General features: G+C 41.0%; 1 protein-coding gene across 1 annotated transcript in view; it reads right to left on the bottom strand.

Annotated features, from left to right (window-relative positions):
* Positions 1–24,183, bottom strand: part of Ctnna3 (catenin alpha 3) — a 1,637,506-nt gene extending 1,613,323 nt beyond the window's left edge. The window contains exons 1-2 of the mRNA XM_055598913.1: positions 24,085–24,183; positions 817–1,009 (exon numbers count right to left, since the gene is read on the bottom strand). Coding sequence (XP_055454888.1) covers positions 817–1,009; positions 24,085–24,183 — 292 coding nt within the window. The remainder of the gene's footprint in view (positions 1–816; positions 1,010–24,084) is intronic.
* Positions 24,184–24,833: the final 650 nt, after the last annotated feature.

Raw genomic sequence — 24,833 nt, 5'->3', positions numbered from 1 at the left:
ATAGATAGATAGATAGATAGATAGATAGATAGATAGATAGATAGATAGGCAGATAGACAGACAGATAGACAGACAGATAGAGATAGACAGATAGACAGACAGATAGAGATAGACAGAAAGACAGACAGGACAGAAAAGCAACAGGAAGACAGCCCAGCATCAACCTCTGGCTTCCATGTATGCCTGCATACAACAGAATAAATGCAAACACCCCCCCCCCATAGGCACAAATGAATTTTCTTAATCTTTTTTAAATATGTAAATGAGACTTGTGTTCTGCAGGGGGAAAACTGACTATTGTGTATCTTAGTAAAGCTATCAAAAGGCAGAATACATGTGTTTATTATGTGATATGAGCATAGTACAGCATGGATCGTGTGGTTTATACAAAGCCTTAACAAAAAAGAAAAAAGCTTGATAAACCTAAGCTTCCAAAGACTGAAAAGTGAAAAAAATACATGTTTCTGAGGTTATCATAGAGGAAATGTCTCCTAACTGCTTATAAAGAACTTCATTATTAAGTATGGGCAAAGACATCTTCCACTGTACTAAGCCTCTCGTTGCTTATAATGAAGAGGATGCAGTGTGGTTGGAGGTGAGGAGCTGTATGCAGACCCAATGACCAAAGAAGAGCCAGGACCGGCACTCCACCTTGGAACTGCCTAGTGGGCTGCTCTGCCTCCCACCGCTTGCTCTTCACAGCTGTGTGCAAGACTACTAAACTCAAGCCCGCAAAGCAGAACACTCATAAATCGACAGCAGCAGCTAACACCCTAAGGACATGCAGTTTGCACCTGACCCCGGCTGGGTACTCACTCTCTTTCCGAACTTCCTGGAGTGCAGCTGTGAGCTCTTCCTTTAAAACTGCAGCTTCCTTAGCGATCTTCTCCCCCTTGTCTAGCAAATTCCAAGTTGCTTCCTCCACAGAGGCTAGGAGAACTCTGGCTCTCTTTGAACGTCCTTTTTTCCTGTTGGAAGGATTCTGAGGACAATTTACAAGTGTAGTAACCTAAAATGGGAAAATACAAGGAATGTATTAAACATTGTATAAGGAGAACCCAGTCATGAGATATAACAGCCCAGAAGAAACAGAATCACATCACAGGACCAAGAGTTATTCCAGAGACTGTTGTTACATCCCCAGAAATCAAGTCATTCCTTCCAGAGCAGCCACCGGAATCCCAGCTGAACACTGGAAGGGTGAGTGATGGTTATTAAAATTTCATCAAATTTTACTACTTCGTAAAGTCCTGAGAGGACTACGAGTGTGTCGGAAACTCCATATGGGAAAAATGCAGATGCTTTATAAAGAAGTAGAAAATCGGGAAAAGGTATACGGGTGACGTGGTTCAGCGGACAGGGTGAGTTTGAGGCCTATCACAGCTCATGCCGGGTGGAGCGGCGGCACACACCTCTTACACCAGCATCTGGAGGGTGGAGGTAGGAAGCTGTCAGGAGATGGCAGTGGGAAGATGAGGGGTTAAAGGTCATCACCCATTACACAGGCTCAGGGATCATCACGGAAACGGGGGAAGAAAGACTGTAAAAGACAGAGGGAGTGGATGTGTGTGGTGAAACATTATTTGCTGCATATGACAAGCCCCTGCACACATGAAGCAGCTGTGACGGCAAACACATGCCTGTGCAATATCAAGTCACCCAACATCCCAGCATGGATGAAGCAGGGGCTCAAGAAGTTGCAACCCTACTTGAGGAGCTTTTAGCAACTGATGGCTGACGGAAGGAAGAGAGTCGCCTTTCTTCAGAAATTCAGGCCACGAGACCCATCTTCCCAGCAGATGGCCTTACCCCCATCTGTGTGTAGTTATCACTAAGTGCACTCAGTGGGTTCTTTAAAAAGAGGACACATAAAGTTGGGTGGGGGGGAAGTGGCAGGGGATAATGGAGGAATGGGAAAGGAGGGAATGGGGGTTAGATTTTACCAAAACACAGTATATGCATACACAAAATTTATAATTTAAAAAGGGAGGCACATACGTAGAAACAAAAAGTTAATACTATTATTTTGTGAAAAATGTCCATTGCTTCCATTTCACAAATAACCCTTAGATCCCAGCAGAAATTTTTGGGATAAGATAGAAGTCTTAGGAAAATAACTTGTATCCAATGTGTGAATTAGGAGACCCGTGGCTCCTACTGAATTAGGAGCTCCAATGGAAGGCATTGAGATGCTAGCTATGTTAATTAGCTAGACTGAGTCTCCCGACAAAGCATATACAAATCAAACCACTACTGTACCCCATGAATATACACGTGTTTGCTAATTAGAAACAAATAATCAGAGTCAGGGAGATGGGTAAAAGCATTCACCAAGTATGCTAATGACCAGAGGGCCATCCTTGGAGAATGGCATTGATGCCTGACAGTTGTCCTCTGGTAAGAGAAGGGCATTGATGCCTGACAGTTGTCCTCTGGGATCCACAAGCACACTGTGGCACATGTGCCCACAAAAATTATACACATGCACACGCATGTACACATACACAACAAATAAAATTTTAAAATAAGGAGCTGACTATGGAAATCAGTGTGGCAGTTCCTCAGGAAGCGGTGAATAGATTTCTCTCCAGATTCAGCTCTACAGCTCTTTGGCATCTGCCCAAAGGATTCTACATGCCACTAAAGAGACACTTGCTCATCCAGGTCCACTGCTGCTCTACTCTAATAGCCAGAAATTAGAAACAACCTAGGTGTCCATTAACAGATGAATGGATGATGAAAAGCTGGTACATTTACACACTGGAATATTATTTGGCTGTTTAAAAAGTAAATTTGTGGCTGACCCACGCGCCATGCCCTGCAGTGTGCATGGAGAAGAGCACACTTGAGACAACCCCACCAGGCCAAAAAGACCCCCACCTGCCCAGAGCACCCCAGAGATGACCCCCACCAGGCACCACACAGAAGACACCCACAGGGCCAGGCACCGCTAAAATGAGCAAGTAAGTATTGGAGAGATGGAAAGAAAAAGAAGCAGAACAGTGTGTGCATGATGAAGGGAGACAGAACTGGAGACTGAGAAATGGTTTGATGTGAGTAGACTGTGATGCCACGTAAGGCCGTGTGAGGTCCCAGTCTGTGATGCTGCTGAGGGCCATTCCTGGGTCCACAGCCCTGCAGTGGCAGGGGTCTGTGTCCATGGCCCCTATTACCAGGCCATCCAGTATCCCTGGTCTGGGCTGCCATCTGGGGCCATGTTAGGGCTATGCAGAGCCAGCCCCCTCCCCCCACCAGCTGCTGCACTCAGGAGAGCTGGCCCCACCCCTTAACTTCACATAGCACTGGAGCAGAAGAGCTGTCCCTGCCCCTCACTGGCCACAGCACTCAGGACAGTGCCCCACCACCACCACCTTGCCTGAGAAGCACAGTAGAGTTGGCTGGCCCTCATTGCAAGGGTGCAGATGAGCTGGCCCCAGAGGCATGTGTGAGGGAGAACTGACCCTTGACCCTGCCCCTCACCTGGGCAGTATGGAAGAGCTGACCTGGAGGGCATGAAAGGGGGTGAACTAAGTCCCTCCCTCTTCCAGCTACAGCACTTGGGAAAGCAGGCCCTGCACGTTGCCTGGGCAGCACAGTAAAGCTGGCCTTGTTGGCATGGGCACAAAAGAGCCAGACCTGAGGGCATGAGAGTAAAAGAGCAAGCCCCACCCCCTTGCCTGCTGCAGCATTCAGGTGAGCTGGCCCCTCCCTTCACCTGGGCACTGCTAGAGAGCTGGCCCAGGAGGCATGGGTGAGGGAGAGCTGTCAAAATGACCAACTCAGCTACCATCCAAGCCCAGATCCAGGGCTTTGAGCTGACCCACCCCAACATGTGCCCCACCTATAAACTTGTAGAGGGCATGAAGAGGCTGGTCCTCTAGAACCAAAACCACAGGATCTCCATGACACAGGGCAAAAACAGGATACTCAAGAGGATACTCAAAAAACAGGATACAATAATGAGGATCCATTATTGACATTGTTGCAGAACCCAGAGGCCTCGAACCAGACCAATGACTCACTGCAGTGAACATTTGCAAGAAAAGTCGTCTGGACAAAAGAGTATACTGTATGATACACCATGACATACCGCAGCTTCTACGGCTGTTGGGGTTTTGCTTGTTTGCTTGTTTGTCCGTTTTCTTTGGGAGGGGAGGTTGCAAGGGTGGAGGGCGGATATAGTGGAATGGGGAGATGAGTAGGATTGGAAACATGATGTAAAAATCACAAGGAATAAATAAAAAAAAAAGTTTTTTAATGAAATTTGAAAGTAAATGGATGGAACTAGAAAAAAGACATTCGAGTGGGGTAACTAAGACCCCAAAAGACAAGTATTGCATGCTTCGCTTACATGTTGATGTTAGCTTTTAAGCATTTGATAAGCGTGCTACAAGCCATGTAACTCCAGAGGCTAGGTGTAGAATCAGGGATTAGGGGAAGGGGAGGATCTCCCAAGGAAGGGGCGGCACCTTCACCTACTGATCGTCTTACTAACCCTGTGCTCCACATCTCTCACAGCGGGACAGGCCACACCCTCCGTACTGTGCAGCCCATAGAGACTATTATCAGTAGGGTAACTGACATTTTTTCACTTGAATCCAATGTTCATCTGAGAGAACTTATAAGAACTTATAATATGAGCAATAGAGGTACAAATAATTTTTGTCTAACCTATTCTCCTCCATTTTCTAATGGCCTTCTGCTTTATTCTGATTTACTTCATTCACGTGTATGTGACCAAGAGTGAAATGTCTTGTGACACGTCTTTGTTTCCTTGCTATGAAGATAAGAACAGGGGGACTGGAGACAGCTCAGCCACATGGCTAGCATGTACCATGTCCTGGTTGGAATCCCCCACATAACCGACCACCTATAATCCAGGCTGTAATCCACACCTGTAATCCCACAAGAGTTCAAAGTTCAAGTTCATCCTCAGCTACATAGCCAGTTGGAGGTATGCATGGATGCATGAGATCTTATCCCAGGAAGAGAGAAAGGTGAAGGAAAAGTAGGAAGGAGGAAATCACCTTCTCCAGTAGGACTCTGAGTTGGTTAAACAATGTCCAGAGCTTTTAAAATCCATAACAAGACACACTGCATATTCTCTAGTCTGTGCACAACAGAAATAAAAACAAATGGTTACCACAATCCCTGTCAAAAGTGGTTTTTTGAACCTAATCTTATCTTGCCGCCAGGGCCTCCACCTCCCAACTGAGTGTGATGTGGGCAGTCCACAGCACGTTGGAACGCTCCACCAGCAGCTCAACTGTATCACAGGAAGAGGAGGACGAGCCTGCTGTATCACAGGGGCTTTCACAAACACCAAAAGGCAAATATCTCTGCTCCTGTTTACAGAGGTAAGAGGTATCTGTCTAGATTGAGGCGAAGTATAACAGCAAGCTCAAACCTCTTGTTTAACATGAAGAATGAGGGTCACTGCCTACAAGGTTCCTTCCCGTCATATTTTCAGTGCACAGTCCACATCGCTTCCCACCCCACATTCCTCAACTATTATTGGAATCCTCCAAGCACCAAATGTTTGCCACAAAACACCCTAACCTTTGAAATTAAAATGAGCGTTCCAGAAATGCTTTGTTCTTTATAGTAAATGCCTCAGAAGTAAAAAATGTGAACAAGAACATTGTATAAGAGCATTGTGCGTATTTTTTTTTTTAAATGCACTTGCAACTTGTAAGCTGTTCACTTGTATAAGCGGTCTGAACCTAACTCTTCTTCTAAAAACACCCCAGTAGAGTTATTCAATATTGGCTAAAAGTTAAGTGACATTTCCAATGCTTCATTTTCTCTCAGAAGGTAAACAGGCTTGGAGAGAGAAGACGGCTGAACTTTTTTCCACCTCAGTTCACCTAAGGGCTGTCACCTACTCCCATCAGTGAATGTGACTCACCACACAGCAGATGTGTGTCACCAAGGAGGTGGGGGTGCGTGCGTTGCTTGAAAAGGTCTCCATCTTCGAAGGAATACCAGTAACCAGAAAAATTAACTGCAACATATTCTGTAAAACAATTCCTATTTCTTCACTTTTCCTTTACAGTACAAAGAGCTGTTTCTACAAAGAACGCAAAAAAACGTTGGCTTGAACTGCAGCAGAAATGATTCCTACAGAACTCAGTATGTTTTATTACCTTTACATATTGTCACTAACGCACAGCCTTCCCTCTCCCCTCTTTTTAGGGATTTCAGAGTATTTTTAAATTTGGAAAATCTCTAGGCTTGCAGCTTTACTGAGCAGGCTTGGGTTTTTTCATTTTCCTTTAGTCTGCAACCCTGTGCTTTGCTAACAACAACTTCATCAAAGAGAAAGGAAGGAAAGTACATTACATTGAGGTACTGGAATGTCATAATGAAGCCCATTATCCTTCAGGGGGGTTTTGTTGCTTTTTGGGGGGAGTTGTTTGGGGAGATTGTTTTGTTTTGCTTTGGGTTTTTTTTGGGGGGGGTATTGGTTTTGTCATTTGTTTGTTTGGGTAGATTGTTTGGTTTTTGTTTGGTTTTTATGGTTTTTGTTTTTTTAAGTCAGGGTTTCTCTGTGTAATCCTGACTGTCCTGGAACTCATTCTGTAGACCAGATTGGCCTTGAACTCAGAACTCAGACATCTACCTGCCGCTGTTTCTCAAGTACTGGGACTAAAAGCATGTACCACCACACCCAGCTAAGACCATTATCTTAAGCAATTAGTATATGCTTATAAATAATAATAATAAACCAGGTCTGGTGTCACAGTCTGATAATCCAACTTATTTGGAAGGTTGAGAGTAGAGGATCTGGGCCTGCCTGGGATAAAATGTGATTTCAAAAGTAGCCTGGGCAGCTTAGCAAGACCCAGACTCAATAGCAGGATGCTTGCCTATGATGTGTAAGGCCTTGGGTTTAATCACTAAAACTACAAATAATTAAATAATTTTAAAAAAAGATATAGGAAGAACACCCCCCCAATGAAATGGTCCGAAGTTAGCAGTCTCAAATAATATGTAAAGAAAATATTCCTACTTTATTAATTCTGAAAGTCTAACATTTCATGTAACCAGGTATCTTTTAAATGATGTGCAACCATTTTGTGTTGCATGTTAGAACTTAAAGAAACAGTTTGTATAATTTCCTGCATTAGGTACACTGGAACATCTTGCACAACCCACAGTGTACTGGACTGTAATTCAGACATACTTCTCCCGATGCTCCAAAGACACTGAAGATTAAATTGATATGCTTAGTGAACTAGCCATCCGCTTGTCTTTGTAGAGAGCCAGGCTAGCGCACAGTAGGAGCACTGCAGAGCGTGGCAGCAGCCTGTGGTTTAATCTTGTCTGGAGCATGAGTGTAAGAAGCGCGTTGGCTCTTCGACACCTGGTCTGTGGGAGATTTTTGGATGCCAACTTAGATAACACATTTATATTCTATATTCGTGTTCTTTCCCAATCAAACACTAATTTTTTTCTTCACACTCTGCTATCGCTGTGGTATTAAAAGGCCATGTTAACAGCTATCTCTTCTCTTGTTTATGAGCTGAAATACTTTGAATTTTTAACCTTCCTTCAGTAGCTCACAGGAGCCTTCAGGGCTACTTTTGTTCCTTTCAGTTAATTTTAAATTTATGAAAAAAGATACAAGACATTTAAGCCATGTTAATTAGCTTAAATGTTGTCGGGTTAAAAAAGAGATTAGAAAAGTAGAAAAGAGGAAAATTTGTAGAAAGTAAAACAGTGATCTGTCACTGGGCTTGGGGAGAAATGGTGTTCTTCTTCAAGCTGCTGACAACTGTATCTATTCTTTACTTCCTTCCAAAACCAACCCAGAGCAACTTAGCAAAGGTACTAAGGAAGGCTGAAGGACTCTGAACTTTCGTGTACTTCTAAGTTAATATCCAACAGTCTCCCAAAATCAACCACAAACTCCTTTGTGCTCATTTCAAGGCAATAAACATTTATTGAACACATACTGCGTTGAAAACAGTACTGTGGGGATTTAGGAAATAAAAAAATGAATAAGCTCCAAGATGGTGATGAGGGAAGCACACCAGCAGCTACACCATAGCAGGAAGAGCAAATGCTGACACTTCTGTAAGTGCAGAGTAGGTTATACAGAGGCACAGTCACAAAGACAAAGTGGGCCTCCTAAGAAGAGCCCCTGAGGACACATGGATTTCTACCAGGAGAGGTAGGGGTAAACCAGATGGTCCTCAGCCATAGGCTGGACTCTGGGTGGGAGGCAGAGAGACCAAAAAATTAGGTCTAGTTGTTTACCTCAGTCATCAAATAGAAAAGAAATATCTAAAAAACAGGAACAGAGCCTAATCAACATGGCTGTCTTGGGAGGGTGTAGAAGGGAGATGCCTTAGCTCATCTGTGGTGGTAGAATGTGAGCTTCTGGTTTAGAGAGAGGGAGAACGTGTGGGTGACTGAGAGGTGTGTGTAATTTAAGTCTGTAGCTGCTTCACCATTTAAGGAAACAATACAGTTCTCATGACATGATTTATCCTATTTTGGGGTGTGCTGTAACTTAACATAGCCATCACTGCAATGAAACAAATAAAAATGCATAAGTAAATATTAATAACAGCACATAGTAGCTTTTACATAAAACAATCATCATTCTGTGTGTGTGTGTGTGTGTGTGTGTGTGTTTTCTAAACCAATTCCCCTGATGAGTGGCATTGAAAAACAAATTTTTAGAAATTCTGAATAAATAACTTCTCTATGCACAGTTTGTCTGTTCAAAGGATCTAGAATCAAGTGTCTTGTAGCCAGTCTTTTAAGTAGAAAAGGAAAGAGGGTCACAAGGTTACATAGTTATCAAAAACTAGCTTATTTTTATAATTATTTATTTTATTACAGGTTTTTATTCCTTCAATCCTCATTTTAGTTCATTTGCCAGGGGTACTATAACCAGATGCCACAGACTACGAAGTTCAAACAATAGAAACTAATTTTCTCACAATTGTAGAAACCAGAAGTCAAGAAATTTTGGCTCTTTCTAAAACTCTTCCTTGGTTTCCAGATGGCTACCTCTAACCAGGTCCTCACAGATCACATGAACACATTCCTGGATGTCCATACATATTGAAATCTCTATTTATTTATTTATTATGAGAGAGAGAGAGAGAGAGAGAGAGAGAGAGTGTGTGTGTGTGTGTGTGTGTGTGTGTGTGTGTGTGTGTGTGATAATGTGCATGTGTTGGGCGCACAAATACCGTAGCCCACAACTGGAGCCAGAGGACAGCTGTGCGGACCTGGTTCTCTCCTCCCACAGTGGGTTCTGAGGGTCAAGCTTAGATGTCAGGCTTGTGCAAAAAGGCCCTTAAATGGCAACCTTTGGGGAAACGTCACCAGTCTACAGAGAATTCTAGACCAGCCAGCCATTCTATTGAAGTAAGTACAAAGGCCATCACACCAATACAAAGTCCCATCTCTTGCCACAAAAATGCATAAGCAAGACACCCCAACTTCCTATTCCTGAGCATTTGGTCTAAGGATCAGAGCTGTTACCATAAGATAATGTTTAAATCATTGAATCACACAATTTTACTGTCTTACTAGCTGAAAATGAGGCATTTATCCCATCCCAATGGGCAGGCACTGGTGAGGAAAGTCAGAACTTACAAAAGATAAAGAAACTAGAGTATACTGTGGTCAAATTTGTAATCCCCTACAAACACCAAAAAGAAAGGCAACATTAAATGTCTATAACTGTTGTAAGATGTGTTCTCATTTCTGGAAATATTAAAATGCAGCGTAGAGGATATGGAAAATGTGTCTGATGTGAACAAAATTGGTATCTTATGAATCCGAGCTGAGAACACAAATCATTACCTCGAAAAACAAAGACCATCTGTGGGCTGGAGAGGTGGCTCAGGGGTTAAGAGCATTTGCTGCTCTTCCAGAGGACCTGGGTTCAGATCCCAGGATGCACACCAGCTGGCTCACAACCAGTTGTCGCTCAAGATCCAGAGGATCTGACAACCTCTTCTGGACTCCACAGGCACCTGCACTCATATGTACACACTCGCTGAACAAGATACACAAACAACATTTTTAATTAAATAAATCTTAAAAACTGCAAAAATCACAAACCACATTTAGTAAGCCTTTATTTGTAATATTTACTTTCATTTGTCGTATTCACTTTGATGGATAATATGTATAGTGTGTGTGTGTGTATTCAAGTTTAAGGTTAGAAAAACACACACAGGAGCAGTTTAAGGAAAGCCTTGGGCCAAGAGGCAGAACTGTGCTCACCACTGGCTGATGTAAGAGCCAGCTCAGCAATTCCTACATTGCAGTCACCTGGGAGTTTTCAAAATTACTGCCTGGCCCTGCTCCCTGAGATTCTGACCTAACTGGCTTTGTGAGGACTGGCCATCAGGATTTTTTAAAGCTCCCCAAATGATTTTCATGAGCAGTGAAGGTTGAAAACCACTGGGCTAACAGAATCCTCAACAGTTACAGCAATTTCCTGAATTGCCTGCTTACCACTGTTCTCCCAGCTGAGGCTTTTGTGTCTCTCAGAGGGTTTTGCCACAAACCACTCCACTATAATTTGTATCCCATGAGGCTCTCTCTCTCAACTGAGTGTGTGATAGTACCCATCCCTTTACAATTCTTTATGTGGTGAGTGAGGAATATCTCAGCAAGAAAATGGTCAGTCTAGAATAGGAGCCTGAAAACTATCGCTGGAGACAACGTTGGACACTTGATTGTTTCTAACAATAAGAAATTATTGTTGAAGCATGCCACGCCCATTTGTTTATCTATTGTCTATGGCTGCCCTCACACTATTACAGCATGGCAACTGCAACAAATGAGCCATCAAACCTAAAACTATTTACTATCTAGACCTATACCAAAAACAAAAGCATCTTTGATCTAGAGTCGTGGAGGTCTGAAGCTCCAGGCTCTCTCTAGATTCCAGGAAGGGATTCCAGGAAGGACTGAGTCACATCTCAAGCAGTGTAAACCACCACGGCTGAACAGGTGAGGAGTTTCTATCCTTTCACCAAAAGGAATCACAAATGCTGCCTCACATCTAGTAATGAGCAGGTGGGCTGTGTTCTTCAGTTTGTAAGTGGGTGCTGAGACCAAGTTTCAGAGCTAAATGTGCAATCTATGAATTCAGCGAGGAAAGGACAAGACTATTGGTACTCAGTGTTGTGGTTCACACTTATAATCTCAGCAACCCAAAAGGCTGAGGCAGGAGGATGACAAAAATACAAAATACTGGTGGAGTGGACAACAATGTTGGATCGAGTAATAAAATACCAGAGTGTGATAAAAACAAAGAAGGTCTAGGAATCAAACAGAGGAGAGGTGAAGAGGTGTAGCCCCTGTCACCGGCCCACAGCTCTTTTCAGAGCACCCATGTGCTGGGGACATTGTGGACATGTTGGTGAACTTTTCATATGTCCATCTGGAATCTGTAGTATTTTAACTAACTATTGGCTTTTCTTAGTCTTATTTTAATTTTAAAAGTAGCTTCCTATTTTTGTTTCTATCTGTTTCTCAAGAAATACTCTAGCCAGCAACTTTCCCATGGGAGCAGTTTTCTGGCAGTAAAAGATTCAGAGGTTGAAAAAGTCACTTTATTAGTTATCACCTCAGCTATTCTGAATCAGCTTAAACTTTAGCACATTATGGAGGCAAACTAACTTTATTTCTTCATCTTGCCATAAAAATAACATCATTATACTTATTAAGTATTAGGCTGGTATATATTTTAAAGGTGTTCAGTTTACCAACTTTTAAGATTATATATTATAGGCAAAAGTCCAATATTTGCTTAGTCCAATATTACTCTACAAGAGGATCGCTACAGGATTGTCTGTGGGATTTCCATAGAAACTTTGGGGTTAATCGTGGTATCTAGTCTATTGATGAGATAATCAGCAAAGGTGAAAGCAGAAAGGTATAGATAAGGTCAGATCATTTGGCCCTTAGTCACCGTCCACTAAACGACTTCAGCTTTAAAAACGGATTTACCAGTTTGGTGTATTTATGGTAACATGTCCTTACCTCCTCCACTGTCCTCTCTTTGGAAGATGACTATATTTGTAGTTTCCTTTCTGTTGCTGCGCTGTAACACTCTGACCAGAAACAAGGGTTTTATTTGTTTTATTTGACTTACACGTCCAGGTCACAGCCCATCACTGAGAGAAACTGGGTCAGGCACTCATGCAAGAGGCTCAAGGAGAAACCATGGAGGGGTGCTGCTTCCCGACTTGCTCCCGGGCTGGCTGAGAGGCTAGTACTTAGCTAGCTTTCCCATACAGCCAGGACCACCTGCCTAGGTATGCTCCGATGTCAATGAGCAATCAAGACAATCCCACCACAGACGTGCTGAATGCCAATGTGATCTGGGCAGTTCCTCAGCAGGCTTTCCTCTCAAATGACTCTCGTTTATGCCAAACTGACAAAGCTAAGACAAAAGCATAAATAAATGATACTAAGTTCATTCAAAATGAACTATGGAAATGACAGCAATCACAAATAGTCATTTCTTTTTTTTTTTTTTTTTCTGAAAGAAATAAAGGGAAATTCTATTCTTGGAAACTAAGAACCCAAGGGTGACAGAAGTCCTTTCCTGCTACCTGGAAGCCAATCCAGTCCAGAATGAAAACTTAACTCTTTGAGCTTCTTGACAACTATTTGAATAAACTAATGTGCATAACTGTTAACCTAACCGCTTTCCTTTGTTTCTTTCCTTTCTTTCTTTGTTTGCTTTTGGAGTTGGGACTCAAAGTGGAGAGAAAGCAATTTTGCTGAGGTTAGAGTGCAACACAGGGTTCCTTCTAGATGGCCATAAGAAATTAAAAACATGCCATTTAGAGGAGCTGTTACCATCGCTATTCATGCCTCTCCTTGTGGTGGTTTGAATAAAAAGGCCCCCATGGGACCAGATGCTTGAATTCTTGGTCCCCAATTGGTAGAAATGTTTGGAAGGATCAGGAGGTGTGGCCTTGTTGGAGAAGGTGTGTCACTGGGATGGGCTTTAAGTTTTCAAAAGACTTTGGGGATTCTCAGTGTGTCTCTCTCTGCCCCGTGGCTGTGGATCAAGAAATGAGCACTCAGCTGTTCCTTGCTCCACCCTCTGAACCTGTAAGCTAAATTAAATGTCTTCTTTTATAAGTTACCTTGGTCATAGTGTTTTGTTGCAGGATATTTTATCCCATTGTGAACCCCAAAATTGTGAACTGTAAAACCCTGTTACTTGGTTGAGCCCTATCACACACCTTTAATCCAAGAACTTTCTGTTTATTGTAATCAGGTGATTATGGTGTGGTTCATCCAGCCCTAGAACACACCTTCAATCCAGCAGCTTTCAGTACACCTGGACTTAATAAAGTTAGCCCTAGGTCAAGAGGTGGAGAAAGAAACCAGATGACAGGGCTTAAAGAGTAGGAGGAACTTTGAGTTGAGGGGTATTTCAGACAGTGTAGAGAAATAGAAAAGGCTTTTTAGCTCAAGCTCTGGCTTTAGCTTAGGCTTCAGCTCCTCAGCTTCCTGGATTTTGAGCTAGCAAGCCTTGGGCCTTGGGCTCTTTGACCTTTTCCTCCTGGGCTATCAGTTGCGCTAGTGAGCCTTTTGGTTTTTGTTTTTGTTTTTTTTCTATCTGGACCTGAGCTGAGAAGAAAGAGCAGCTGGATACTTTCTCTGCCTCTCTGAGCTAGCAGGTTTTCACCCCAGCATCTGTCTTCTGAGTCTTTATTGGTAAAATAGAATGAGGGATTTTCATTTTTGGTTATAACAACAGTTTTTTGTTTTGTTTTTTTTATCACGGATTAAAAAAAAAAAAAGAGTACCTAAAGCACTCTGTCTTTTTTAGTCCTGTACCTGAAATGACTGTTTGCATTCTTTAGGTATCCACTGCTTAGCTCTACAAATACAGTAACCTTCCAAAGGGAAGATGGTAGAAGAGGTAAGGACATGATATCACAAAATACACCAAACTAGTAGATCTGTTTTTAAAGCTGAAATAATTTAATGGAGTGTGACTTCAGAAAGGGCTAAATGACCTGATTTTCCTACATGTAGCAAGATGTAAAGATTCTTTGGGAAGAGATTTCCTCTCATGTACCAAGGCTGCAAATTGGCCTTAAACACTCAAGACTGGACACTGGGTTGACAATGAGCCTGAATAGACAAATTCTTTAAAAGAACTCTCTTCTTTTAGGAGTGTGGGGGGGGGGGGTGTGACCAGAAAAGACCATTTTATTCTCTGGACCTAGAGCTATAGAAAGTTGTAAATGGCCTGACCTTGGTCTGCAAACTGAATTAATGTCCTCTGCAAGAGCAACAAGTGTTTTTAAGCACTGAGCAATCTCTCTGACTCTGAAGAAACTCATAGTTTCCACTAGCTTCTCTATCCCTACCACAATCCATCCCTTAAAAACATCCTAGAATGGCTCAGATATCCATTTAACTCTTTCATTTTTTCATAAACTTATTTGTGTTTACCTAAAAGTATCAAAGCATTACACTTTGGCAATGTCTTCAACCTTCCCTCTTGTGAAAATCCTCATGCACAAGTGATATCAATACAATGTTTTGCTCATCTCATATTAATCATCTCCTCTATTGACTGGCTTCCTATATCCAACCAAAGAGTCTGCATAACAACTCAGGGGTAGGAGATATCTCCCTTAATAGTGGCAACAAGACCAGTTAATGATCATCCACCAGAGGCTCACCAGCTTCTCAACAACCTGTAAGTATCACTAAGACAAAGTAAGATATGACTGGGCAACAAAATGACTTGAGATGAGAAAGAGACTTAACAAAAGGAGGCGATGAAAAAGCAATAATTTAGGGTGTTGTTCAAAAAGAATTCCTTTCTCCTCTGGGCACTAAGCAAGATTGTGTATCCAACGTTCATTTCATACATCATTTTTGCTATAATAAAAACAGCACAAGTAACAAATGCGACATTTGGATACGTCAGGGCTGCTTTTTATGGTTCTTTATGTCCTCTTTCCCTTGTTGACAGGGAAGATGGACTCTGTGCTAGCCTAGGTCCCTAAAGAGTGGAATTGATCAGCGACCCCAGATATCTCACAATGAATCCGTATCTTGGACATGAAATTAACTTTTATTAAGCCTCTGAGATTTTAGGGATGTTTCAATATAACCTTGCTTATGCTGACTCATGCATGAGTCACAAGATAGTCTTAGTCTTGTCCAATAACTATTATTATAGAATACAAAAAAGCTATCCCCCAAAGCGGACTCCCATAAAAATACAGGTAAGGAGCTAGAAAGAAGGCTCGGTAGTTAAGAGTACTTGTTGCTCTTACAAAGGATCTGGGTCCAGTTCTAAGCAACTACATGGAAGTTCACAACCATCCACAACTTCAACTCCAGGGAATCCAATGTCCTCCTTCTATTCTCTTTAAGTACTATGCTACCACATGGCATAAATACATATATGCAGGCAAAATACTCATACATGTGTATATGTATGTATGTGTATATATGTGTGTGGATGGATAGATAGATAGATAGATAGATAGATAGATAGATAGATAGATAGAAATGGGACAGAGCCATGAGGTTTGTAAGAGTTTGTAATGAGAGCCAGAAAAATAATGTTTATTACTGTTGCTCTAATCCTATATTTACCTTTTTAAAACATGGAATATACTTATACCATAAAATACATCTGAACTTTTTCCAAAAAATCTTTATAACACCTTATAAAGGAATTTATTATTTTATTTTAAGAGATTTTGAGTCCATTACTTTAATTCACATTCAACATGAATCTGACACACAGAAAATTATATTTTGCGGTAAATAAGATTATTGATGGATCCATTACATAATGACTACAGCATGATCTAGCAGTTTATGTCCCCTTCAGGGAGACAACATGGAGATGTAAATCCTTTGAAGCACAATTCTGCATAAATAGACTTTCTGCACTCCACTGCCACATTTAGATCTTGAAAGTGATAAAATGCAGATGCCTGCAGTTGCAATCATAAAAATGTAATTGCTGAGAAAAAAATTATTTCTGACCCATTGGAGGAATTTATTGCAGAGGGATGCACTGTGTAAGTTATCACACTGAGAAAATGAAAGCGAATGATTGAAATATATCCCAGGCTGAGCATCCCTGCAAAATGACCTAGTGATTTACCTGAGCTCAAGAGAAAGAAAAAAAAAAAAAGATTAAAGATAAATCAGGTCTGGTAGGGAAGACTCTGGTTACTATAAAAGGAGCAGAATAAAGATTTATGCATAAATGAATTAAGAACTTGGAGTGACAGCATAGTATCTATGACCAATTACTCCAAAAATTAAAATGTAATTTTGATTTTGAATTATGTGCCAAGATAAATAATTCCTGTGCAGCCTCGTGAGCAAAATAATTTGACACAAAAATAAACAATGAGGAAATGTGAAAAAAATTTTAATGGGGCTACTAAGCTGGTTACTTTAATGTAAAGGAGATGAGCTTCTGCTAAAATGTGTTTAGCATAATGAGGTACTGTATCATCTGCTTATATAAACCAAGCAACTATTTAAACCAGGAACTCTCTTGACGAGTCTAGATAAGGACACAACCTAAAAGTCTATTGATACAGAAATCAATAAAATCTGATATATATGCATGAACATTATTAAGTAATTTTAGGAAAAGGATTTCTTACCATTTGTCAGGATGAATGAACCTGGAGCTTTTATCCTCAATAATGCTTCCATTATTACAGTAAATAATGTCTCCAGGCTCAAAGGGAAAGTACTATACAATCTCATATAAGTGAAATCACAGAATAACATAAAATAGTAATTTGCAGGATTTTAGAGATGGAGGCTATGAAAAATGGAAAGTTTGGCCAAAGGATGCAAATTTTCAGTCGTATGATGAATTAAGTTCTGGGAATCTAATTTGTGAATAGCATGGGTAACTATAGTTGACAATACTATATAATATACTTGAAATTTAATGAAACTGTATAGTTTAGATATACCTTTGCTATACAAATACAAAATTGTACTAATGGACAATGAAAAATATATTAATTAATTTGACTGTGGTGGTTATTATATAATGCAAACATATATCAATTTTACCAATTAAATGTTTTAAATAAAAACTAAATATCCTGGAGGGGGCAGGCAAATGTGATACTCTATCTAGTACAAGATTGCCTAGGAAAAATCAGCCTTATTATAATTTAAAGACATCATTTGTACAGACAAATGAGACAGGACAAAACGGACAGATGAGGGGCTGGAGAGATGGCTCAGTGGTTTTAAACACTTGCTGCTTTTACAGAGGATGCAAGAGTTTGAGTCCCAGTGCCCATCACAGGTGGCTCACGACCACCAGCAATTCCAGCTGCAGGGGATCCGCCAACCCCCACAGCCTCTGAAGGCATCTGCATGCTCCTGGCTTACCCACACTCAGGTGCCTATATACACACTTTAATAAAAACGAATATTTTTCAGTGATGGACTTTTAAAAGCTGAGCATGAAGTCCTATAGGGTCAGTTATTTTAAAATAATAATTCTATGACTTCAAAATGTACTGAGATTTTGCAAAAGAACTCCTAGGATAATGAAAACCGTGTGTATTCAGATAACTCTGCTGTGCTGGAACCCTGCTTTATGAGAAAGCTCTTACACACAGTAACTATTTCATAAATTATTAATATTTGTAATTTCATATGACTTGAATATTGCTAAGACCCATATAAAATGTTTCTGCTGAGGTACTGGCAAAGTAATATGTCCAGCCTCTTTTAAGAAATCAAACATTTTAAAATCATCAACAACAAACAGGAAAGATGAAGTTAGCATGTCATTAGCATGTGACTGAGAGCTATCACAAAACAGGCTCTGTTTCCCTGCCCTGCCTCAGCTGCTGCTGTTCAGGGAGAATGTGCACCCAGCACCACATCAAAGGCTCCCACCACTAACGTAACTGCCCTTCTCAAAAGAGTTTTATTTTTTCCACTCAAATAAAGTCCCTTTAGATCATTTCACCCTCGGAACTTTCTAGGTGGGATCAATAACACTTAGAGAGATGGTTATTACAGTTTTAGAACACACTAGGCCACACACAGTCATGGCCATCGTATCTTTTCGTGTGAATTCCTATTGACTGACATGCTAAGAGTATTTGACCAAAACACCCATTAGTTCCTGCTCAGACATAAAAGCTAGTTTGAGAGGATGTGATGATGCACTCTGGTGACAGCACTGGAATCCCAGCTGAGGCAAGGGGATTGAGATTAGCCTGGGCTACACAGCAAGACTCTTGTCTCAAAAAAAGAAATGTAGTTTCTCCACATCATTTTCTCTGTTCATAACAATACGGCAGCATCCTTTATGGTTATCAGTTTCTAAGTGATTAACCCCAATGTCACATTTCCAAGGAAAAAAATGTAATGGCCTGAAAGTATTTATCATTCAGCTACCTCCAAAGTAGCTACTTTCCCTACTCCCACTCCTTATGAATGCATAGGAACTGTGCTGCTTAGTTTTGTTTTTGTTTTTGTTTTTGTTTTGTTTTGTTTTGTTTTGTTTTTGACAGCCTGACTAAGCTAAGGTCACTTAGGAAGAATGAATTCCAATTAAGAAAAGCCTCCAGCCGGACCCTGGTGGTGCATGACTTTAATCCAAGCACTTGGGAGGCAGAGGCAGGAGGACCTCTGAGGTCTGAGTTCAGTGCCAGCCTGGTCTATAGAATAAGTGCCAGGACAGCTACGACTACACAGAGAAACTCTGTCCCAAAAAAATTAAAAGAGAAAGGGGTTGGGGGGAAAGGGGAGGAAGGAAGAGAAGAGAAAAAGTCTCCATAAAAAAAATTCCTGTAGGCGCTCCTTTGGGGGGGCACTTTCTTCGTTTTTTTGTTTTGTTTTGTTTTGGTTTGGTTTTGTTTTTGTTTTTTGTTAATGGTTGATGTGGGAGGTATTCCTTTGGATTCCCTTGGGGGATATATAAGAAAGCAGGCTGAGAGAGCCACTTGGAAGAAGGCAGTAAGCAACATTCTCCTCCCATGGTCTCTGCATCAGTTCTTACCCTGATTTTGATTCATGATTGACTTTAAGCTGTAAGGAGAAATAGACCCTTTCCTCTCCAGGCTGCTTTTAGTTACATTATTCACCACAGCAATAGAAAGCAAACTAAGATGTGAACAAAATCTTCAGTTGTAAAAATTCATTTTAAACTTCCCCCATGGCTAGGCATGGCTAGCACCTGTCAGCTGCCACTAGAAGTGCTGAGGCAAGGGGACATGTAATGGAAGTTAGCTTACGGTACTTAGTGAGTTCAAGTTCAGTCTAGGTCACAGGGTATGAAGCCCTGTATCAAACGCACCCCTACCAAAATGTGGTGAGAAGGTAAGTTTTTTTACATCTTGCCCACTGACTTGTATTTTTGGTAACTAATCCTAAGGAAATAACCCATGTACGTAAAGCTGTTCAGCATGGAAACATGCGCTTTTATTTTAGACAGGATCTCATGCTTCTCAGTCTGGTCTCTAACTTGCTATGTAGTTGAGGATGACCTTGTACTTCTGATCTTCCTGCTTCTCCCACCAGAGTGCTGTGATTACCAGGGTTGCCGCTGTGCTCAGGCTTTGTGGCGCTCTGGATCAAACCCAGTGATTCTCAAATGCTGGGCAAGCACCCTATGAATTGAGCTACATCTCCAGCCGGCAGCATTTGTAATAGTCAAAAAGAGCTGAAAAGTGAAACATCTGAAAATGAGTGGTTCCCTTAAATAAGAGCTGTGATTGAAGCTATATGATATGTAACTAAGCAGCGATTTTGTTGACTTGTTCTTGTAAACAATGGGGTCTAGAGAGATGGCTCAGAGGCTGAGAGTACTCGCTGCTCTTCCAGAGGACCTAGGTTCAGTTCTCAGCACTAACATGGAAGCTCACAGCCATCTGTAACCCCAGTCTCAGGGGATCACCCTCTTCTGTCCTCCATGGGCATCAGGCACATGTGGGCTACACATATATGCTACACTGGCAAACAAAACAAACATATACATAAATTTTAATTTTTTAATGGGGAAATTGGTTTACAGGTGTAGTTTAGTGGTTAGAGCACCTGCCTAAAATGTTTGTGGACCTGTGTTTGATACCAAGCACTGAGAGAGTCTGGCTCAATAAGCCTGACCAAACCAACTTCATGACAGGCTTCTTTTTCTTACTGAGAAAGAACAGGCCTGAGTTTTCTGTTCCTCAGAAAAAGAGACCAGTTTCAGGAAAAGCCACAGAAACTGGCTTGGCCAGGACAATTGCCCTAGGGAAATAAGGTTGCTTAGCTACTGGTCTGAGAATCCACTAAGGCCTAATCAGAATCCTGTAGCCTTCACAGCACGGGCCAAGCCCTGATGGAAGTCACGTAGCCTCCATAGGCACCCACCAGTTTGGACCTGTTTGAAACTGTTTAGAGAGTCCCCAGCCCCTGATTAAGCCCTAGCCGTCCCTAGTCAATCATTGAAGCACTCGGACCTTTGCTTTTGACCTGCACCAATCGCAATAAAGATGACCTAACTGGAATTCCCCTGTTGGCCTTGCTTGCATGCTCATCTGGGGGGTCACCATTCGGCCTGGATGGCCGTCCCTACATGCTGGACCTCTGTGCCTTTTGTTGTTTGCATGCTACTCCAGTCTGGGGTCCTTCTTTCAGCGTCTTCTGGACACTAACAACACTACATATATATATATATATATATATATATATATATATATATATATATATATATACCATTTTAAATGGAAAACTAAGACAAAATCTATACGTAGGCATTTTCTCCACTTTGTTTATGTATGTACATATACATGTGCATTTGATGGTTGGTTTTCATTGTCAACTTGACACAATCTATAATCACCTGGGAGAAAGGTCTCCGAGGTGTCTTTGGGGACTACCCTGATTATGGTAAGTGGGAAGAGCCTTCCTGAATGTGAGCAGGTACTATTTCACAGCTGGGTGGACTGAAGAAAAAAAAGACAGCCAGCTGAGCACTGGCAGGCAAGCATCAATCCATTGCTCTCTGCTCTTGACTATGGATCAGTGTAGTCAGTTCTGTCAAGCTCCTTGAGGTGGTTTGGATAAAAATGGTCCAAAAGTAGGTTCATAGATTTGAATGGTTAGTCACCAGGGAGTGGCACTAAAGATTAGAGTTGTGGCCTTGTTGGGGGAACTATGTCAGCGCAGTGGGCTTTGAGGTTTCAAAAGCCCATGCCAAGCCCAGTATCTTTGTTTCTTTCTGTGTAACTCTGTCTGTCTCTCTCTCTGCCTGTGAATCTTTATGTAGCTCTCAGCTCCTTCTCAGCACCATGTCTGCCTGCTGCCCTGCCTCCCGCCATGATGATAATGGACTACACCTCTGACACTGTAAGCCAGCCCAATTAAATTCCTTCTTTCATAAGATTTGCCTTGTTCATGGTGTCTTTCCACAGCAATACAACAGTGACTAAGACACTCTGTTGCTGTAATATCCTTTCCAAGGTGAACTGCAACCTAGAAGTATAAGCTGAATAATATTTCTTGTCATAGTGTTTTATCACAGAAAATGAAAATAACATTTTTCAGTGTATATATTCAATGTACATATATATGTACATAAACATATATACATATATGTATTCGTATGTGTATATGTGTCTATATTCATGCATATATATCCACATATACATGTGTATACATGTCTGTATATGTGCACATACACATATATATTCAATATATGTGTGTGTGTGTGTATGTTGCCTAGGCAACATCATCCTCCCAAATAGCTGGTATGGCAGGCCTGTACTCTCCACTGAATTTATATTCTCTATAATATAAAGTTCCAAGAAAATTTCTCACGATTTTGCTGTCTTAAAAGGAAATGCACTAATGTTTGTCTCTTGGTAATAAACTAAGTGTGTTTTTAATTTTCTTTGCCCTGTTCCAGGGAAATTCCAATTTTTTTTGTGAACTTTGTCAGATAAACAAAAATAAAGCCAGATAATAGTGCACTCAGAAAAGAGAGGCAGGAACGATTTGAATTTAACGTGGGAGAAACAAAGAGAGATGATAGATAGATAGATAGATAGATAGATAGATAGATAGATAGATAGAAATTATAGATGACAGATCGATCATGCATGCATATATACACACATATAGAGATAAATATTTTTCTCTCTCAACATGAAACCATTCAGTGGGTGGCTTAGTAGTATTAATTTCAGGTGTTGATGCCTTTGAGACAGCAACAGTTACAGTATAACTCAGCTGTCACCAGTGAGAAATGTTTTAAATTGCCTTCCCGGTAGTGGATCTCAATTTGCGCTCAGTGAAAACATATCCACTGTCTGTCCGACAGCTGCTCTACTGTGCTTCCCACACGAGACAGGAGCCCTTGAATAGTCAGACAGAAGGTCACTGTACTTTTTCACCCAAGCAACACCTTGAGGGTTACTGTCTTTGGAAGAAGGGACCCAGATGCATGATGTAAGGGAAGCAAAAGAGAAGTTCCCTTAACAGTTTTGCTGTTAAAGGTGAAAAATGAAGGTCTACATCAATGTATGCATTCCTTCAAACTGCATCAAGAAAATCAAATGCTCATTGTGAGTGGGATGGGGACATGAAATGGCAATGAGGTCAATATGATTAAAACACATCTTCTAAAGGTATGAAAATGCCATAATGAAATCCATTTGTATACAGAATTAATATTAACAAAAACCTCTTTAAAAAAATAAAAAATCCAATACATAAAATCAGGTCTTATATGATGACTAAGATAATTATTGTTCATATTATTAAGTGGTTATTTACTTCATAGAAGACTATCACAGAATTTCTTTAATTAAATACTTTTCCCCTATATTTTGATATTTTGATTATAGTTTACTTTGTGACAAATGAGACACCTGAAATTCCATAATAATAAAGATGGTTGGAATTATACTAAATAGCTTCAGTTTTCATGACTATAATCAAGATAATTGGGGAGGAGGGCAGGGGAGTTTGAAGACAGTGTTTTTCTATGTAACAGAGCCTGGCTGTCCTGGAACTCATTTTGTAGACAAGGCTGGCCTCAAACTCACAAAGATCTGTCTGCCTCTGACTCCTGAGTTCTGGGATTTAAGGTTTGCACCACCACTCTTGGCCAAGCAAGTTAATTTATATAGCAAGGTTTTACAAATTATATATATCTCAAGTAAGGAAGATGGTGTAGCAATAAAGTCACTTGCCACACAAAACTGACAGCCAGGAGAGAACTGACTCCACAAAGTTGTCCTCTAAGCTCTACACATGCTACAACACAGGTGTACATTCACACTCATCATGTACATACCCCCACATACACAAATAACAATAATTGTTAATTATATACATCTCTTAAAATTATGGTACACACGTGTAGTCTCAACACTGAGGAGGATGAGGCAAGAGGATCATGGGTTAGGGGCCACTGTGATCTACATAGATCCTAACTCAAAAAAAAATTTTAAATATATATTATATATACATGACATATACATTATATAAAATATGTAACATATATTTGTTTTATTTTTCGAGACAAGATTTATCTACATAGCCCTGGACTCACTTTGTAGTACATATTTGATATTAATAATATAATCCTGAAATTTATCCCTCAAATTCTTTTTGGCACTAACTAATATATATTATATAATATATAAACATCTATATGTAGCCTTTAATCCCAGCACTCAGGAGGCAAAGCCAGGTGTATCTGTGAGTTTGAGGCCAGCCTGATCTGCAAAGTTAGTTTCAGGACAGCCAGGACTACACAGCGAAACCCTGTCCCGAAAGAAAGAGAGAGAGATTGAGAGAGAGAGAGAGAGAGAGAGAGAGAGGAAGGAAGGAGGGAGGGAGGGAAGGAGGGAGGAAGGAAGGAAGGAAGGAAGAAAGGAAGGAAGGAAGGAAGGAAGGAAGGAAGGAAGGAAGGAAGGAAGGAAGGAAGGAAGGATAATTTAGAAGATGTATTTATTCATCTACAAAACCAAATCTTCCCTTGGCTCATTCCAATCTTTCTAAATTCTGCTAAAACACAATTATTACATATTGCAACTTCCAAAGTGCCCATACCTGGATTATCAGAGGCTCCAGCAGCTTCTCTACGGTGAATGTTTGGATCTGTAGGTCCTGAGTGTCCATATTCAGGGTGATTGGAGTTTCTGCCGACATGTTGCCTGAACACAGACAGAAGAAAACAATGCTTATCAGTGAAAAGAAGTTCTTCCAAAGGAGAGGGTCCCTGACAATAATGGAGTAAGTGAGATTTCTATTTGGAACTTCTTTCCAGTCCTCTGAGACATGCCAAACCCAACGTCAGAGAGACAAGACACTCCCAAGCTGTTCTACGTCATGCTGCCTATCTTAGCTCTAATGGACGCTAGTGAATTCATAACTGACTACAAACTTATCCAGTGGGTCTGTATTTGGTCAGAATCTAAACTGAAAGCCACTGCTGACGTCTTGGTCTAACAGGAGGTAAGTCATTTAACGTCCATGAAATCATGGTGCCCAGGTAGTCTGTATGTTTGCCCATGCTTGTCAAGACTTAGATGAGAAACGGAAGATATATGGATGCATCTACGTGTGTTCTTAAGGTCGCTCCTTTGAGAACTTTGGTTGTAAAGGATGTTGGGGCAATTTTATTTCTTGTTTAGGAAGGAAGCTGATAACAATTTGAATCGCTATTATTAGAGAAAGAGGAGAAGCCACGGGAAAGCACTGATATTTGAAAACGATGAAGTGGTTTGAATGAGAAATGCCCTCAGTAGTCTCAGACATCTGCACACTTGGCCCCAGTTGGTTGCCCTGTTTGGGGAGGC

Source organism: Psammomys obesus, unplaced genomic scaffold, assembly GCF_907164565.1.
Source record: "Psammomys obesus unplaced genomic scaffold, mPsaObe1.curated_primary_1811, whole genome shotgun sequence".
In the NCBI taxonomy this organism is placed as follows: domain Eukaryota; kingdom Metazoa; phylum Chordata; class Mammalia; order Rodentia; family Muridae; genus Psammomys; species Psammomys obesus.
This window is presented reverse-complemented; position numbering and strand designations above follow the sequence as displayed.